Raw genomic sequence first — 19881 nt, 5'->3', positions numbered from 1 at the left:
AATGAAGCCAGCCATGCAACTTAAACTGTTACAGTTTCTGTTATTTTTGCATCGCTTTACAATTTAATAGAAAGAAAATACCAGTCAGAGTTACAAAATATCATTTTATTAAGTTTGTAAAAGAACCATCAAAATATAGGCCTTGCCTCCAATTTTGTCCTATTACACAGTTTCTAAAACTAAAATTTCACCTGGTCACTCAAGCTTTCAAAAATGAATATCCAAATCCAATAGTCCTTTACAATTAAAACATTACTAAAAACACTTAGAAGACCCTGATTTTATGCTGCTGTTCCATCTGGGCAGTGCAATGTTTTACAGTATAAAAAGATACTGGAATGGTAGAATGGTGGCAAAGGTTAAGCTCAATGCAGAAGTGCTTTCCCATTAAGCTTTGTTTCTCTGCTCCAATAGGAGTTCACACTGGCAGGCACTAGCACAGCCAGAACAAGGAAGAGGTATGCGGATGAATGCTCACTGCCCTATAATGCAGCAGTGAAGACAGGTCAGTCGGAATCGGAGAGAACGATTACCTCTTCTGGATCACACTGTGTCGCCACATTCACCTGTAGATTGAATCAGTCAATAAATGCATTAAACTTTGACTTACTTCCTGAGTAAGCATTGTTTGTGCCTGTGCTAAAACACAAAACAAAAAGCAACTTCATCTGTATAACACAAATCAAAGTTGTTCTAAAGATAACCTTCATTTAAACTTCAGATTTCAAATGTTCTCAGTTTTGAGACTCTTATCAATGTTTTAAAATCATACCAAAGTTTAGACTTGGTACAAGTAGGGATTCTCCTTCTCTCACAGCAAATACTGGATCTTAAGTGTCTGCTTATACCAGACTTTTGATGACAATGTTTTCCCTTTACTGAATAGCAGACAGTTTTGTGTGTAATTGTCTATTTCAGAACTCATCTGGCAGCTTATAAACGTTCCTCAATTATGATTTGGGATACCGGTTACAATACATACACTGGCACAGGTTAAATGATGCTAAGAGGTTAAGTTGGTGGAGATTTGATTGAAAATGCAATCACTTATCTCCTTCGAACTCATTCAACCCTAAAATGACATTTAAATGTCCATGTCCCAGTGGTATTGATAAACTCACTTTACAGGATTTTAGGCTTCATCTAGACCTTAGCAAATCAGCAAATGCTCCTCTTCTGAATGGCCAGTTCAATTTTTTATTACACCTGCTAAATGTATGATGTATGACTTCACAATTTAAGGTCAGCTCTGAGTTTTAAGAACATTAAGAAACATTTGAAACTGAGTAGTAGTGCAGCACTGTGCCCACAAACATTTAGGGCAAACACTGGGCAAATGGAATGCACTTCTAACCAACATTTTTAGTGTATAAAAAAAAACACCAACAGGTGAACAACGGCAAAGGTCCATGCTCAGACAGTTTATGTATATGCTCTTGTCAAATTGGCCCTCGCCATTTTCCCAATGTCATCTTAAGGGCCATTCCAAGTGAAGTTTGTTAGATGAACCCTTGGAGAGGCAAGGTACCAAATCAGCATAAAGGTTGACTTCAGCAGCAGAACTTGCCCAGAAATCATTGCAATATAACACCATATACTTTTAAAACATGGAAAAAAAAAAGACAAAGCACTAAAATACTTTAAAATAATTAATATTTTAGAACTATAAATGTTCAATTTGCCATGTTTACACATGTAGCAAGCCAAAGACTACACAGCTAGCAAAAATAGAAAGAAAAGCAATACACTATAGTTCTAAGTCTATTACATACTTACCTTGTTCCTTTTAGGGGGAGGTGTGGAGTGAGAACTGCTGACCATGTCCTGAGTTGGTGTGTCAGCGCGTGTGGAGTCTGCTCGCACAGGGCTGCAAGTTACTCCCATATCCAGTGGAATATCGACTTCACTAAACAGAATGAAAAAATGCACAGTAAGAACCGAGAAGGTTGGAGTCATTTAACAGAATCAGAAAATTAATGATTATTGAACATTAAAAATTCTGACATTGTAAATGAGAACTCAAAAATACAAAAAAAAATTTAGCTGGATTGTTACCACATTGTTGGTTTTTCTTTTATAGTTAGGACGTAACGGTTACAGCGAACTCATTTGCTTACAGTTCTGTGAAAAAGTATAAGCCTCTCACGCAATTTCTTCTGTTTTTGCTAATTTGTCACATATCAATGTTTCAAACCATCAAACTAATTTTAATACAATATAAAAAAAGAACGAGTAAGCACAAAATGCAGCTTTTTACTGTTTATTCAAAAGGTAATCGCCCCCTAAACCTAATAACTGGTTCTGCCATCCTTGGCAGTTACAACTACAGTAAAACATTTGCCATAATTTGCAATGAGTCTATTACATCACTGTGGAGGAATTTTGGCCACTCCAAAACCTTAATTTTGTTTCTTTTGAGCGATTCAGAGGTGGACTTGTTTGTGTGCTTTGGATCATTATCCTGCTTCATAACCCAACTGCGCTTGAGCTTTAAACCATGAACTGACGGGCAGACTTTCTCCTTCAAGATTTTCTGATAGAGAGCAGGATTCATAGTTCCATTAATTATGACAAGACATCCAGGTCCTGCAAAAGTAGCCCCAAACCAACACACTAACACCACCATGTTTGGCTGTTGGTATGATGTTCCTGGTGGAATGCAGTATTAGTTTTACACCAGATATAACGGGACACGTCTTCCAAAAAGTTCCACCTTTGACTCATCAGTCCACAGAATATTATCCCAAAAGTCTTCGGGGGGTTATCTAGATGTTTTTTTGGCAAATGCGAGACAAGCCTTTGTGTTCCTTTTGGTCAGCAGTGGTTCACACCTTGCAGCTCTCCCATAGATGCCATTTTTGCCCAGTGTCTTTCTTATTGTGGAAACATGTACACTGACATTATCCGAAGCAAGTGACGCCTGCAGTTCTTTAGATGGGTTCTTTTGTGACCTCCTGGATGAGTCATCAGTGTGCTCTTGGTGACATTTTGGTAGGCCAGCCACTCCTAGGAAGGTTCATCACTGCTCCAAGTTTTCTCCATTTGTGGATAATGGCTCTCACAGTGGTTTGCTTGAGTCCCAGAGCCTTAGCAATGGCTTTGTAAACCTTTCCAGACTAGTAGATTTAAATGATCTTGTTTCACATCTGTATTTGTATCTCTTTAGAATATGGCATCATGTGCTGCTCTCTGAGATCTTTTAGCCTGCTTCACATGGCCTGACAGGTTCTATTTAAGTGATGTTTAGATTCAGCAGGTCTGAGAGTAATCATGCCTGGGTGTGGCTGATGAAATTGAACCCAGTAGTCAAATGAAATGGTTAAGTGGTTGAATTAGTAGCTTAGAGGACAGTTACTTTTCACATAGGACCAGAAAGTGCTGAACAGCATTTCCTTCAGTAAATGAAATAATCATTTACTAATCATCAGCAGCACTTTATGTTTACTTGCGTTATCTTTGTCTAATATTAAAATTAGTTTGTTGATCTGAAACACTGAAGTGTGACAAATATATAAAAAATAGAAGAAACTGGGAAGGGGCAAATACTTTTTCACAGCATTGTTATTTCTTTCCACTCACAGCTCATGTTTTGAAATGAAAGTATACTTAAGACAGTTTCACAAGTGTTTATCAACTTCACCTCACACTGTTTCGTCTGATGTTGCCATTTTGTACAGGCATGAGTTTTGTCTTCGATTCACGTTTTCTCTTTTTGCTGTTAGATGTTGTGTCAGTTACATCAGGGCTGGGTGGCAAAGGAGTGCAACTAGCTGACACTATTGTCAGGGTGGGCAGTGAGTCCACATTTGTTGACACAATCTCTGTGTCACTGATGCTTTCAGACACAGCTACCAGATGACTGTGGGAAGCAGATTTGTTCTCATAAGCCAGAGGTTTCACCACTGCTGATTGGCTGGGGCTCTCTGAAGAAGACGGACTTTCAACAGCACGCTTGCTGTCAGGTGTTTTTTTGGTGGTAATACTCCCATGTGCCTCACTGACAGGTTGTAAGACCTCATCACCACATTCTACTTCATCTTCACCCTGGCAAGACAGTCTAACTGATGGTGATGACCCATCATTGCTAGGCTGTTCATCATCACAGTTGTTTGACTGCACCTCCTCGTTGTTGTCATCATCATCATCATCATCATCTGAAATGTGTCACAAAAATAAATTACAAAACATTTATTATGCAGATTTAAGTAGTGGTGGGAAATGAAATTTGTTGTGAGCATAATTAGGCAAGTTTAATTGGATTAGTGCAACACAATATGTAAAGCCCTAAATAAAAATTAGGGATACATGATGACATCAGAAGAGACATCTGCTTAAAAAAAGTCAGCACCAGACAGATGATTAGATTTGACCATTTTAAACGGATATTTAATTATTTTTTTCTCTATTTTTTTCACCTGCTCAGAATTCCCATATCAGTGAAGTCCTATTAAAAATCATTCAATGCATTGTTTTTGACAGTAGTTTTTTTTTAATACATCACAAATAAATGGTTGTTCCAAATCCTCAAACCTCAGAAAAACTAAACATTGTGATGCATATCATGACCACCCCTACTTTTAAGGATATACCATGTAAGATTTGGGGAATTTTTTTAACGTTTATACTGCTATGATAAATTAAAAGGGGCTGTAAAATACATATTTTTAAAAAAGAGAAGATTCCATACAACATTTTCATTACTTCAGGCAGTGTGTCAAAGCACACACTTTAGTTAACTTTTTAATAATTTTCTCAATTTACAGGTATTTTGCATTACTGCAAAGCAAGATTCTAATTTTCTAGGTTTTCCAGGGCATGCAAGAACCCTGAAAATGTTCGGTACTGTAAGCAGAATACTTAATATGTAGAAAGTACTCTGTGTTTAACCATGTTTTGCTTCAAAGTGAAACAATAAAGAACAGTAGAAGTGTTGCTAATTAGAGGTGAGCAGCTATCGCAGCTATCTGCATGATGAAACTGTAACAGTGTCAGTGTCTCGCTATGTAAGTTAATTCTGTCAAGATTATGACACTAAGCATACCTCACAATAAAAATAGAAATTTATCTTTTTTTCCCCTTCCTCCATATCTATTTCTCACCTGGCCCCACTTGTGCCTCACTGGCCTGGATCTCTTCCTCAATATCAGGGTCTGAAGAATCTTCATCTTCCTCTTCCTCCTCCTGCTCTTCCTCTTCTTCTTGCTCATCTTCTTCCTTCTCATTCTCTTGTGCTTTTGTGACATTATGCTGGCCATGTTTTAAAGGAGGCAAAAGTAATTAAGTTCTACTGTAAGTTTTAATAAGAAAAGTAGCAAAAGATGTTGACTGTTCAGCAACTACATATTTTTCTGTCAACAATAATTAGGCCAGTAAGTCTGTACTCAGCCAAGTCATATACGCCTTATATACCTTTAATCAGCCTAAAATTCTGGCCCAAAGCCAAATAAAGTCTCATAATTTTCTGTTTGAGCTCGACCTGACCCATAGCACTAAGTTGACTTGGCTCATTACCCGAAGTGTCAAATAAAACCAGATTAAGTTATGTTCCTGCATAATGATGATAAAAGCAGTCATTAGATTGTTAATAAGTAAAAAAACAAAAAAACAAAATAAAACCCCAAAAAAACCCAAAATAAAACCCCAAAAAAACCCTGTAAAAATGATGGTGGCCTTTAGAAAGAATAATAAATAAGAATAGTAACATTGTATTAATGATTTTAGTGTGTTTGAGCACCACGCACACTAAAATATACTTGATTTTCCAGAATAGCACCTCTAGCGGCCAACTCTTTTGAATCTTCCCTGGTTGTTAGAAAATGCCTTTATAGACACACCTTTGAAGTGTCATGATGATTGGTCAATGTTAAGCCTTTTAAATATCTGCTAAAAGCTAACTGGCTGATGGTGGCCATTAATTTAAAATTATCATAAGAAATTCACTTTTTCTTACAAATGCTGCTTGCAAAATGTTAGCTTGATTAGATGTACGGATGATGAGAAGCAGTTTTTTAGCATTTACAGCACCTTTAACAATGTACGTGCACTAGAATTGATACGCTACCTCATAATCTGCCAGGGAATAAAACTCTGAAGTTTCAATTTTTTGGATAAAGCATTCTCCAATTTTAACATTTAATATTAAATAATTCTGAATTATTCCAGAAGGGTTCATTGGAATAAGGCAGCCATATTGCTCATAAAATAGTCAACTTTTGAATTTTTTGATACCTGTTACATGTGGATTGAGTGAAACTCTAGGACTAGTTCGCAAAAGGAGGTTTCACATATTATGCAAATGTCTGAAAAATCTAAGTAGGTGAAGCAAAAAGGTTCAAACTGCAAATTAGTTTGGCTTGACCCAAGTAACCAGGAAAATGTGTTTTGGAAGTTACAGGGCCAAACGTGGTGGTGCGCAATAGCACCCGCCTTAGGCCGATTGGGCTCATGTTGTGCACCTGAAAAATCTTGACAATTCCAATAGGATTCTAAAACACTGCATGTTTGAACCCTAAATATAGTCGCAAACTGCAAATAGCAGGTCCAAGCACTCATCAGCACAGTAAGCCCTTATGCAGTTTAAGCCAATTAGTCCTAACAAGGCCTAATGCAGTTTGGTCCTTATTTATAGGTAGAGAGAAAAGAATGTCAGAGCTTATGAAAAGGGCTTCATTTGGCATAAACAACGAGCAGTGGTCTTTTACGTTCATATGTACTGATTTAGATTTGAACAACATGCAAAAGATGTCAATGTAGATATCAAAAATATATGAATGATGGTGAAATTTCTATCATAGTCTGCAAAGTGGTTTGTTTGTCCATGTTTAACCCTCTGATATGCATGCCATAATGATGCCCAACGTACCCATAAGGGGCCCTTTTGGCATACAGGAGCTAAGCAAAAGTTAGTCAGAATTGGTCAAAATGTCTCCATATGTTACGAAATTGATCAGGGACCTTCAACACAGCTGTTCACTGAGTTTTGTTCAGATTGACCTTTTGACCTTTGTATAATAAGCTATAGTCATTGAATGAATAAGTCAAAATACCAGACAAGGAGTCCAATTTATGACATAACATGCAATTACAAAGCTATTCAGGTCAGTGAACTGAATCACATGGCACCAATTGTTTATCTGTAAACTTTGTAATAGCAATTTTCATGATTTTAATGGTTTATGAGTGCTAAAGCACCCCCTAAAGGCCAGTCTGGACCAAATTTTGCAAACCTCATCAGTCTCAATGTATATAATGGTCTACAATTTTGAGATGATCTGATGACAATTTTGAGATGATCTGATGACAATTTTGAGATTACCAGTCTGATGACTGATAAATTTTAACAATTTAAGCTTACAGTGCCATGGCCGCAGAGATTAACTGAAAGAGCAAGATCACAATGAGAAAAAAAAAGTTATTTTTTAAAAAATAATTATTTACCTATAGAGGCCACAGAGTATTTCTAGATCAAAAAGGTTTGGATTAAAACCCAGAGACTAGTTTGAAAAGTGTGGTTCTCAAAGAGTTAACAACTGCAAAAAAACTACGCTTGTTTTAACACGTTTGTAACTGCACTACATTATACGAAACCAATTATGTGACTATAAATAGAAATATGTACATGTAATACATAATAATTGTTTGATTTTATAGCATCCCCAATGGCCAAATCTTGTGAAACTTTATTGTTAGAAAGTGCCTACTTGGAAACACCATTCAAGTTTCATGATGACTGGTCAATGGTAAGCTTGTCAAAATGCCTGCTGAAAGCTGATTGGCTGAAAAATCAATGCATCAGTTTGACCTTAAATATTCACTAATAGTCTGTCTTATGAATGTTACCTGCAAAATTTCAGCTGGATCGGATGTACGGATGCTTAGAAACAGTTATTTGGGAGTTACAGCCCCTCAAGTTTCAAATTTTTGGACAAAGGATTATCAAGTAATGGATTTTTCAAATAATTATGAATTATTCCAAAAGGGTTCATCAGCATATGGCAGCCACATTCTTTATAAATGCCTTTTTTTTTTTTTAATAATTATTGAAGTTTTAGGCTCTTGTGAATTTTTTGACACCAGTTCCACGGGGAGTAAGCAAAACCCTAGGATTAGTTGGCAAAAGTAGTTTGTCTTGACCCAAGGAATCAGGAAAAAAATTAATTTTGTCTCTAAAAACCACGTTATGCTGTGCAATAGCACCCCCTTTAGGCCAAATGGGCTCATGTTGTGCGCCAGAGTAGTTCTACACACTGTGCGCTTGAACCCTAATAAGAAAAATCTTAAGAAGAAGAAAAATCCTAAGGATTCCAATAAGGTTCTAAGCACTGCAGGCTTAAACCCTAATAATATGATAAACTATGTCCAAAATTAAGTATAAATTCTGGTTTTGAACACTCCAACACTGAAATCCTGGTTTTGAACACTGCACTCTCCCGAACTGATTAAATGTTTAATTCATCTGCATAGTGCTGACTCCACAAAATGTTTCAAGGTAATGAAAGCAGGGAGAAAAAAAATATAGTGGCCAAAATACAGGGTAAAATCTGTTGAAAATGCGAGGGACGTGAGAATTAAGAATATAACATCTGACCCTAACCTGAGCCAGAAACGACATCAGAACTAGGCATAAGCAGTCAGGTCAAATCAGGCTTGGGTCAAACAAACGTTAAGACAAAAAAGAAAAAGAAAAATTCTACAGACATCCTCACTTCTCAAGTTCCGTTTACAGCCTTAAACCCTCCTGTTTAACTCTCACCTCTTTCTTCTGTCTCTCTTTCTCCTGACGTTTCTGCCTCTCCTCTTCTTCTGTATCATCTTGTTTATAGGCATATTTATTGATGACCTCCTCCAACCTCGTGAGAGCTACCTCTCTGTTGGAGCGCAGGTTCTGAGCCAACACTGGGTTAGACAGGGCAGGGTCTGAGGCTAGGGAAATAAGAGACAAAGACTTCAGCACTGCCTGAGAAGATGCCAAAGGAGGTGGCCACAATGTATGAAAAGTAGCAGACCTGCTGCAACTTTGAGTACATCAGGAGCAGTACTAGAACTTACAACTGGTATAGCAGTCTATTAGGTACATGTATGGTCGACAGGATATTTATAGGATTCTATTACCATGTATTACATTTGTTTCTTTCTTGTGTCTTTAAAGTGTTTACTAGAATTGTTCTATCTCAACAGACACTGATGATAACCATTTATAGAGGTGTGAATTCCTGTGCCAAGGTAAATTACTGGGCTTATAGAGGTCTGTTAGGTGAGAGCCGAAGTTGTAGACCATGTCCAGGTGCCGCCTCTCTTGCAGCCTGTTCCCCGTCTCGCGGAACGCCTCCTGTGCAATCTGCATCTGCTGCTTTCGGCTGAGCAAGAGATTGTAACGTTCATTAGCATGTTTCACCACTTGTAGGATATCAGTGTAGTCTGGAGGATTCTGCTGGGTTTCTGGCTTGTTTATGAATCGCTCGATCTGAGCAAAGGGTTGGAAAAAAAAAAGAAAGGACAGGGAAGAAAGAGAGAAGAAAAAAAAACCAAAAGAATTATAACACAAATGGAAAACAGATGTAACAAAACGTTTCCTCAAATTCAACAGTTGCTAAGCTATTACAGAATAAAAAATATCCAGTCATTCGTCTTCTGCATCAGTGTTTCTAAACTGCAATCCTGGAAGCCCATTTGAACTGCATATTTTTCCTGCTCTAACACAACTGATTCTTTTCAAGAAAAACCTAAAAACTAAGGTGCAGGAAAAAAAAAAACAAAACCATGCAGGTTGGTCTCCAAGTTGTACACACCAGTTTACACATTAATGAGCTAGTGTAACTGTTCTAGCGCACTACTCTAAATTGGAGCAAATAAAGTAATACCTTCTTGTTGATCTCAGGGTAGCGTGTGCCACTGTAGGGAATTCTCTGCTCTATTACTCTGCCAGTCAATGTGGTGCAGCCCTTCAGCTCACACAGTTTATCATAGATCTTCATCATCTAGAAACAAAAATCAGACAAAAAATAGGCCTAGGTTCAGTCACAACACTGGGGATTACAGTCATCACCAGTTTTTTACCTCTGTTTCCTTGCTGCAACAGATAGTTATTCCATATGATGCTGCATATATTCAGAAAATTTCCACCACAAACACACAGGTTTTCTACTAAAAATAATTTGTGGTAACCCTCTCACCATACGCTGTGGCCTTCTAATTTGCTCATCCGTGTTGCCATTAGCTCAAAAAACATGCATTGATTGTTTTCAGCTCTAGTTCAATTTATATAATTTCTTTGCCATTTCAAGCTAAAGCTATTTAGCTTAATATGAATTTTGGCAGGGTATACCAATGATGTTTTAGGATGTTGATTTTTAAATTGAATTACATTCAAGCAATCACAAACAGACAGCAATAATGGTGAAAAAAGATGTAGCCATAAACTTCTGCTGTTAAGTAAGTGATATTATATAAGTGAAGATTAACAGAACACTAACTTTACGTTTGAGCTTGTGCTCCTGGATGTAACTGCAGTCCTCCGTCTCCAGATCCTCCAAACTCAAGTCCTTCTCCTGTAGCCGTTTGATCTCATCATTATAAACCTTTAGCAGGTTCTCCAGGTACGCTATCTGAGTGTGAGAATCAATATGTGAGTGAGACAGCGAGAAAGCGAGAGAGATGTTATGTTAATACATAATAATTATAACTTTATTTATATAGCACCTTATATGTGGTTTGTATAATCATGTTATATTAAAATGTATTAAATGAAAGAAACCATGGGAAAAAAATATATGAAAAACACAAATGAGCATAACAATTAAAATGTAAAAGCAACATACAAATTTTGAAAATAGTTAAATGCTAAAGTGAAGGCATAAATTTTGGCAGTTTTTTTAAACATCAATTATAGAAGGAGTCTGACAAATGTTTACTGGTAATGTGTTCAAGATGTTGCACAAAAACAAAAGGCTTCTTCACCACTCTTTAAATTTCGTACATTAGATAATCTTATGACATAATTTGGAACATAGTTTATTCAGAGATGTATAAAGGTGCTCTACCAAAGACATTTAAAAACTAGTCGTAAAATTTTACATTTAATTATAAAAGAAACAAGCAGCCAGTGGAGAGCTAAAACTGGTCTAATGATCTTGTTTTCTAGTATATGTTAGTATTCCAACTGCTGCATTTTGCAAGTTTTGGTTTATTTGTTGTAGGTGTAAGTCCTGTGAGAAATGCATTTCAATAGTCAATGTGGATAAAAGTAGGTTTTTCCTGAGAAGATTAAGTCATTTCCATTACAAAGAAACATGTATCTCCCTGTTTATACTTTTACAGTGGCTTCAAGATCTGGTTCCGATGTATTGAATACCTTTGATTTGGCATTGAATAACTGTGTAGAGTGGCTTCTTTAGTTTTCATAATCAACAATTCTGCCGATCTGTAGTTGGGTATGGACTAGTCACACACATTTGCCTCAGACATAATTTTTCATAGAGTATACTGACAGGGGAAAGTAAGGCAGCGATCCTTTCCACTTAACATCAAAGTAACCAGGTGTGGAAACTTCTTATAGACCCTATTTATTATTTATGGCTGCATCCATAAATTATTTCAGGAAAAAAGTAATTCTTTAATCAGATAAAAATATAAGCCTATTTATACCTGTCTCCTCGAAGCTCTTTTAGTTTTCTTCTCCTCCCCCAACTCTTCTGGCTCAATTGATTTAGACGGGTCCTTTTCCTCTATGTTCCCTTTCTCCCCTTTGTCTTCACTCTCCTTTTTGAGATTGGGAGGCTGGATGAGGGCCCTCCTCTTGGCCGAGTGCTGCTTGAGAAGGGTGCAGAGCTCATTAATGTAAACAAAGGTTTTGGCGGTGTTGGCCTGGGCTCGTGTTAGGCAACGACCCAGAGCATTCCGGAACTCCACTGACATCAGGAAGTCAGGGGAGGCCTTTGAGTACTTTGTCTGCAAGAATGTCACGACCTCTGGATGGTCTTGGGTGTGCACTGTGCAGTGTGCCACAAACTAGATGAGGATCAGACAAATAGAGAACCAGTGAGTGATGCTGAGGGTGCAGATTTCACTTGCTGCACCAAAAAAGAATCATTAATAACCAAACAGTTAACCATCACTAACATATTGCAGTAGCTGTAAGTCCCAAGTATAAACTTTCTTGATAATGGTCTGTGTCTCATCAAACTACCATTTGGTTGAAAAGAATTTCAAGAAATGCATTTAATACAGCAAGTGCATCTCTCTCTGTCCTGTTATTCTGTCTGTATTTGGTCTTCCTGGCTTCTTTTTAATATCAGGTGCAGCTCCTCATGGCTATTACCAAGCACAGTAGTACAGCCAATGGCAGTCATATTGCTGCTTCAGCAACCTAAATTTGGCCAAGAGCAGACTTTCATGGACAACAACAGAAGACAATGGGCATAACACCAGTATTGAGGAGACACATAGTTCAGAGGAGAAGGAAGAGGCGGAGAGAGGTCTTGAGAGGAATGATTAGTAATTGATGGAGGTGCTGGGTGGGGCAATGGACAATCTAAAGCTTTTCTGGATGACTGCTGCCCCTGATGGGGCATATTTCTCCTCATTATTCACCACCATCACTGTGATATTTTATCTGATCAATTTTCATTACCTTAACACATGAAGATAGTAAGCGGGGATGGTGGAGAATGAGTCTGGTGTGTCTGGGATTTTTAAAATATATATATATTTTTTTAATTAAAGTTAGAAAGAAAAAAAATCTCACAATTGAAAGCACCGTTTTGAACAAAAGTTACATCATTATGCTAGTAGTGAACTATGCTACCTATAACAGTTGCCTAAAAACAGAAACAAACAGTTAAAAGAGAAAGTAGGACACCATTGTGGTTGTCCTAGAGTTAGGAGAGTATTTAGGAAATTTTGTCTAGTTATGATGTTTCTGTAATACTGTTTTTTTATCTGTTGTTAGGATAAAACAATGAATTTAAGAACTGTTGTTCTGCAATAGCTACTGTCCTAAATTCAGTCATATCTGAAGTTGTCATAGTGAATAAACAGATAAGATTTCAGAATTAAGATGTTTGTGTAATATAGCCTCTGACAGTAAAGTCAGTCTAGTGGCATTCCTGACACTTGCTGCACCTGCTCAAGCCTACAGTCAAGAGGCCATCTTCACGCTGCAGAGAGGGGCATTTAACTACAAGAGGTTAAAGCTGGGTGATATGGCCAAAAATGTTATCATGATAAACAACATTTATATTGTTCGATATCGATACATATCGTGATAAATGTCAGATCATTATTTCTTTCATGTTTGAAGGCTGATTTTTGCTCCTGGGTGGTTAATCGCTGTTTTAAACCATTTATGGTCAGAACATGACAGACAGACACTCACCAGACAGTGGAACATTTAACAAATCTGTCTTGGGATAGTGGGAGAAAGTATCTGTTTGGCTGTTTTACCAGCTGGAAAAGCATGGCCGCAATTTTTGTAATAGTCATAATTTAAGAAAGAGAACAGATTATTTTTAGCTGTCTGGTGACGAGTGCTAGGCTATGCCGTTACAAATGCTAAACAAGTGGCCAACAACGGTGCTAAACTGTTTAGTTTCTCTACAATGTCAGCTTAGTACGAACAGCAAACATTAGTTAAGTACAATGATGGATCACACCACCTTACTGCAATCACTTCTACCACATCCATGTCAGAGTATATCACAGTATTCAGACACCAGCTAGCAGACGTCTGGATTCCTCTACAGTAGTTTGTGGGGTGAACCGCAATATATCTAACACCTGACAAACAGAGTCCTCCTTTTAGGTACGTTTAAACTGAAAGCGCTGCTTTTGTGTCTTGTCTGATCTGCAGTATCATCAATTTGTCGTGTTGTGCGAGTGACCCTGCGCTGCTTCAAGTTAGCCAGCTGCTAAAAACAACTAGCCTGGAAAGATAGCATTCTCCCGCTCTTCAATGCCTCACAACTTCCTCAGTTTACTTTCGTTTAAATGAGGGCTTTATCTTGCACAAACTCACTTTTTTCCTTTCACTTTTGTTGCTTAGGAATGCACTAATACTTAAATATGACTGTCTGAGGGCTGTACGTGTGTGAAGCAGACGTGATTTAACGCTGCTTAAGCTGGTTAGGATGTTAGGACAGAGGTTAGTTCACTTTAAGCCAGTTACGCCACTTATCTTGTCACTCACACTTGGTCACAGGAGAACAGATCGCCGATCGCTCAACTCAAGCAGGGAATGTATAACTCCCTGTATGTATAATTTAGATATTATGACCAAGTTCTTGGAGGATACTTTTCGATCTACGCGAGATAGTGTGGCTCCATTAAAAAGTAAAATAGTAAGGCAGAAAAAACTCGCACCTTGGTATAATGATCAGACTGTCAGACAACTAGAGTGAAAATGGCGCCTGACTAAACTAGAAGTGTTCCAGTCCACCTGGAAGGAGGGCCTTATAGACTATAGAAGAGCACTTGCTACAGCAAGCTCAACCTATCTCTCCTCTTTCATAGAAAACAATAAGAATAATCCTAAATTACTATTTAGCACAATTTCTAAAATAAGGAAGAACAAAACAGTTACTGAACCCCAGATGCCATTAGCCTATAGCAGCAATGATTTTATGAATTTCTTTAGTGATAAATTTTAAAAAATTAGACAGAAAATTCAGAATACACAATTAAACTCTACAAACCTGCTGCCTTATAATGCCAGTCTAAATCTTGAGAATATTATAATTACTGCAGAGAGGCTGGAATCATTTACCTTACTTCAAGAAAATGATCTAGTTAAAACTGTTTCTTCCACAAAATCTTCTACTTGCATGCTAGATCCGATTCCTACAGGTTTACTCAGAAATAACCAAGCCTATTCTGTCAATAATAAACTCCTCTCTTAGCCTTGGATACATCCCAAAAACTCTTAAACTAGCAGTAATTAGACCGCTGATTAAGAAAGCTAACCTTGATCCCTGCAAGTTATCAAATTATAGACCTATCACGAATCTCCCCTTTATATCTAAGGAAATCTTGGAAAAAGTTGTAGCAAAACAATTAAGTTCCTATTGGTATACGAATCATATACATGAAAAATTTCAGTCTGGTTTTAGGCCACATCGTAGTACAGAGACAGCACTAGTAAAAATTGTAAACAATCTTTTATTATTCTCTGACCAAGGAAATGTGTCTTTGCTAGTCCTCCTCAATCTTAGTGCAGCATTTGCCAAGATAGACCACTCTATATTACTAGATAGACTAGAAAACCTTGTAGGAGTAACAGGAACAGCTCTTTCCTGGTTCAGGTCTTACCTCACTGATTGCTATCAGTTTGTTAATATAAATGGTGAATCACCTGTCCTTGTAAAAGTAAAGTATGGTGTTCCACAAGGCTGTTTTAGGACCTATATTATTCACAATATATATGCTACCACTGGGCACCATTATCAGTAAACATGGCACAAATATCCACTGTTATGCAGATGACACTCAGTTATATATATCAAGCGAACCGGATGATAAAATTAAACTTAGCAAGACTGAGGACTGTATAAAAGACATAAAAGACAGGATGTCGAGTAACTTTCTCCTACTTAACTCGGATAAAACAGAGGTTCTGCTTCTTGGTCCAAAAGCAGCTAGAAACAAACTGTCTAATTTTACACTAAACTTAACAATTTCTCAGTTGCATTAATTTCATCTGTATAAAAAATCTTAGTGTCATGATAGATCCTGATCTGTCCTTCGACGCACATATAACTAATATTACTAGAACAGCCTTCCTGCATCTCTGCAATATTGCTAAATTAAGAAATGTATTATCTCTACAGGATGCAGAAAAGTAAGTCCATGCATTTATTACCTCAAGGCTAGATTACTGTAATGCCCTGCTGTCTGGATGTTCCAGCAAAAGCCTTAACAAGCTTCAGTTAGTCCAGAATGCTGCAGCCAGAGTCCTTACTAGAACCAGAAAATTTGACCATATCAGCCCAGTTTTATCAACCCTACACTGTTTACCAGTTAAATTTCGCATTGATTATAAAATTCTCTTACTGACCTATAAAGCTCTAAACGGACTCACCCCTCAGTACCTGTGTGAACTTCTATCCTACTATGAACCATCACGCCTACTTAGATCACAAGGTGCTGGCTTACTATTAGTACCAAGAATTAATAAAGTTACATCATACAAAGCCCCCCAGCTTTGATATTAGTTTATTAGTTTGGTAATTAGTTTTCCCTGTCAGATCTAGACCTGACGGAGTCTCTGCTGCTCTGTTAATACTGTAATCTGTGATCAGTCACTCATTACAGCACTGACTCTCTGTGTGTTTTCCTTTTTTGCCGAGTTGAACAGCTGCCCATCCTGTGCATCTGATGCTGTTGCCTCTTCTGCCTTGATCGGGTGCCCGCTGCTCGCCAGCCTTCTGGACCGGCTTGACCACCATTGAGCTTCATACTGTACAGCGCTGTGCAAACCTCACCCTCATGAACTGACCCTCCCGATGCTGCTGCTGCATAAACTAAAACTGATAAAATTAACCATTGCTTCACCTGTTTTCCCCTTTTTGTAATACTTTATACTAACAATGTTTGCTATCCGGTGTCGACCAGAGGAGGATGGGTTCCCCTTCTGAGTCTTGGTTCCTCTCAAGGTTTCTTCCTCCTGCTCTTAGGGAGTTTTTCCTTGCCACTGTCGCCACTGGCTTGCTCATGGGGGCTTGGACCCAGATTTTTTTTCTGTAATGTTGATTTTTCTGTAAAGCTGCTTCGTGACAACACCTGTTGTAAAAAGCTCAATATAAATAAACTTGGCTTGCTTGCTTGCTTGTATAACTCCACATTTTAGACGTTGCTAAAGTATATTTGGCGAATGATTTTACTCGTCACCCCCTCCCTCTCTAATCATGTTGAGAAACTCGGTAGTGCGCCCTCTCCTGGCGACAGCAGAGAAGTGTCGCTTTCCTTGCAGTAGAAAATGCCACCCGGTCAGTCGCTAGAATGTGGAAGTGCGAGAATGGTGTATTATATCGAAAATTTATCAAACATTTCTTATAGTTCTATCGAGGAAAATTATATCTCAATACTTATCGTTTTAATCGCCCAGCCCTATAAGAGGTGGGAGCAGTTTACTTCAGCTTCAAGCAAGGATGCATTGACCTGTCAGCCTTACAGTGCACGACGCACTGACCTCACTGGTATTCAATTCAAAATGACACTGAGGAGCTTGACGCACTCATGATCAAGAGAGCTTCTATATGCCTTTCCTCCCATACCACTGATCCATCAGGCGACAAGAATTAAGAGAACTCAAAACACAGCTAGATACTGCTTAAGGGCAAGTGCAGGCTACTTTTTATTGTATTGCTGTGACAGTTGTATTTATAGTTATTTGGTGCTATTACACTGATGTGTTCTAGTAGGTTAAATCAGCGGTTCTGTTCACACCAAGTGTGTTTCTCACATTTAATTTGACTCTACACAATGGGTTTAAAATTCAATATTCTGAACAAACTTGGAAAAAAAAAACAATGACTGCATCCATGTTGCTGCATAAACTACTAATAAGACTAGAGGTCTAGCTAGGAGCTGAGAGTGTGACATGACACTGAATGCACCGATATTGGATAGCTGTAGAAAATATAGATATCTTATGATTAATCGGAAACTGAAACAGAAACAAGAACACCTAGGCTAAAGCCTGAGATGACTTACCTAAGAGCGCTTGACAAGGCACGTTTAAGTGAATCTGGCCTTTCTTTAAGAGACCTCTGCTCTCTACACACACGCATAGATGCACAGTCAGGCACACACACCTACCTCTTCAAAGAGCTTCTCATTCTCTACTTTCAAGATATGGGCTGCCTTCTTAGCAGTACCAAAAGGTGACTGTGTTATGTGGGTTGTCTTAGACCCTTGGACCTTAGCTGGACTGGACACACAAGAAGTCGTTTGAAGATGTAACGTAGACGAGGAAGGTTCTTGGGTTTCATCATCATCAAGGATCACAATGTTGTCCATCATCTTTGTGACACCTGGCATCAATGAGGGCAGCTGAGGAAATCTGCTGAGTAGTCTAAACAAAAATGTCATCAGAACATGATTAAAATTAAACAATCCTTTACTTTAACCATAGTCATGCTAAACTATTTATACAGTGTTACTGTCAGCTACCCCTTTGTCTTATCTGGCCTGCTCCTTTTCCTACCTCTTGACACCCTCGTCTGGCAACATCAAGAGAGTTTTACTTATCTGGAAAGATGACTCATTACAATACTCATTACAAAAGACCTATACAAAAATAACAAGTTAACTGGGATAATTTCTTACTTCAAACACTGAGGTTTGCTTAGAACGCATTTTGTGACACCCAAGGTAATGTTCTTTACAGTTACTGCGCACCTTAATAGAAAATAAACAAACAGTCAATTTAGTATGATATTAAACCCAACCGACATACTCTGTCAATTACCAAAATGTTTATTATTTTGGTTTGCTGAACTAATCGGTCAAGTTCGCAGCTGGTGATAGTCACGCATACTAGCTATCATACTAACTGTAAGAGCCAACTTTGTGGCTTTTACCGACTCCTTTCACCTGGAAAAAACAAAAACACATAAATTCAGCTTGTGCGCCTTGGAACTGATGTGACACGAATACCTAGTTAGCTAGCTAAGGGTAACTTGCCAGCTAACAGCCGTAGGTTACTGTGCCTTTATAACGACAAAATACAAAAGGAAACCAGTCGGGTTTAGCCATTTATCAGTACGATATCACCACAACTCGAGTACACAACATTTAGCTTAAATAAACTTAATTCACATGTGCTATTTACATTTCCTAGCTAGCTTAAACAAAATAAACAATATTCAACCGACAGTGTCAACGCGCTTAGCTTCCTTGTTGTAGGCTACTTCTTCTCCAGTGAGCTAGCTAGCTTACTAGCTTGCCAGCTAGCTGGTCTGCAGTGTTCTAACTACAGTGGATGACTAATCACTAACCTTCACCGTAAGCAGACATTTTATAGTGTACTTAAGCCGTGTGGTCTGCCTTACCTACTCCATACGTATATTTTCATAGATTCATGATCTCAATGGTGTGTTTATACAGAACCACGCAAAACAAAAAGTCAACTTACCCAAACGACTCGCGAAACCAGATTCTGAATTTAATAACACCCAAGGTTGCCAGGTCTTTGGAGAAAAACGTCCTTAGCGTAACAAAAAGTGTACATAAAACTAACGTTACTTATATAAACCGGGAAACACAAGAAAGCCCAATCTCATACACTAGACAATCATCGTTATTTTCTCCTTTATTAGGCTGTTTCACATATATTTATTAATGGCTTTAAAACGCGGAGAGCAGGCATTCAGTCCTGCAACTATATAAGCGGAACATTCAGCACGAAAAACACCGTTATGGCAACCCATTCCACTCTTCAAGAAAGATATATTCGATTCGTTCTACTGCAGTTATCTCTTAGATGATTGGTTAGATCATTTTCTTCTCCGTTTCCCCACCGTAAATTGGTGCTCGTTGTCGCCATCTGGGGCGAACAGAAAAACTTTTTTTAAAAAAATACAACTGCATTTTGCTTTTTTCTTCTACGTTTTTCACAGTTATTTGTAATGACAAAACAATTGATCAAAGCAGGGAATGTGAACTTGGTGGAAGGATACAAATAGAATAATAAGAAAGAGGAAGAGAAAGAAAAAGGGGCAGGGGGTTAACAAGAGAGAGAAAAAAGCCAGAGGGTAATTAATCAAGAATATGAAGAAATAAAATACATACATACATACATACATACATACATACATAAATAAGAAATAAATTAACTCTGATGAAACAAGAGTTTTGCAAATAGTCAAAGCTTTTCTATTGTCAGATAAA

General features: G+C 37.9%; 1 protein-coding gene across 3 annotated transcripts; it reads right to left on the bottom strand.

Moving 5' to 3' along the window:
- Nucleotides 1–117: 117 nt before the first annotated feature.
- Nucleotides 118–19306, bottom strand: daxx (death-domain associated protein). Of its 3 annotated transcripts, none has more exons than XM_036567080.1 (11): nt 19127–19306; nt 17809–18064; nt 11644–12006; nt 10473–10604; nt 9861–9977; nt 9232–9463; nt 8753–8922; nt 5098–5247; nt 3641–4155; nt 1777–1906; nt 118–566 (listed from the first exon to the last, which is right to left on the bottom strand). In XM_036567080.1, the coding sequence occupies exons 2-11, from the start codon at nt 18028–18030 to the stop codon at nt 507–509; spliced, it is 2091 nt and encodes a 696-aa protein (XP_036422973.1). In that variant the 5' UTR covers nt 18031–18064; nt 19127–19306; the 3' UTR covers nt 118–506. The 3 variants fall into 3 exon arrangements, with proteins under 3 accessions (XP_036422973.1, XP_036422974.1, XP_036422972.1); XM_036567081.1 differs by lacking the exon at nt 19127–19306 and adding an exon at nt 18163–18203; XM_036567079.1 differs by having other exon boundaries at nt 119–566; nt 3641–4154; nt 5100–5247; nt 19044–19131.
- Nucleotides 19307–19881: the final 575 nt, after the last annotated feature.

The sequence above is a fragment of the Colossoma macropomum genome, unplaced genomic scaffold (genome assembly GCF_904425465.1).
Source record: "Colossoma macropomum unplaced genomic scaffold, Colossoma_macropomum, whole genome shotgun sequence".
Taxonomy (NCBI): Eukaryota; Metazoa; Chordata; class Actinopteri; order Characiformes; family Serrasalmidae; genus Colossoma; species Colossoma macropomum.
Note: the sequence above shows the minus strand (reverse complement) of the source record. Positions and strands in the feature narration are given on the sequence as shown.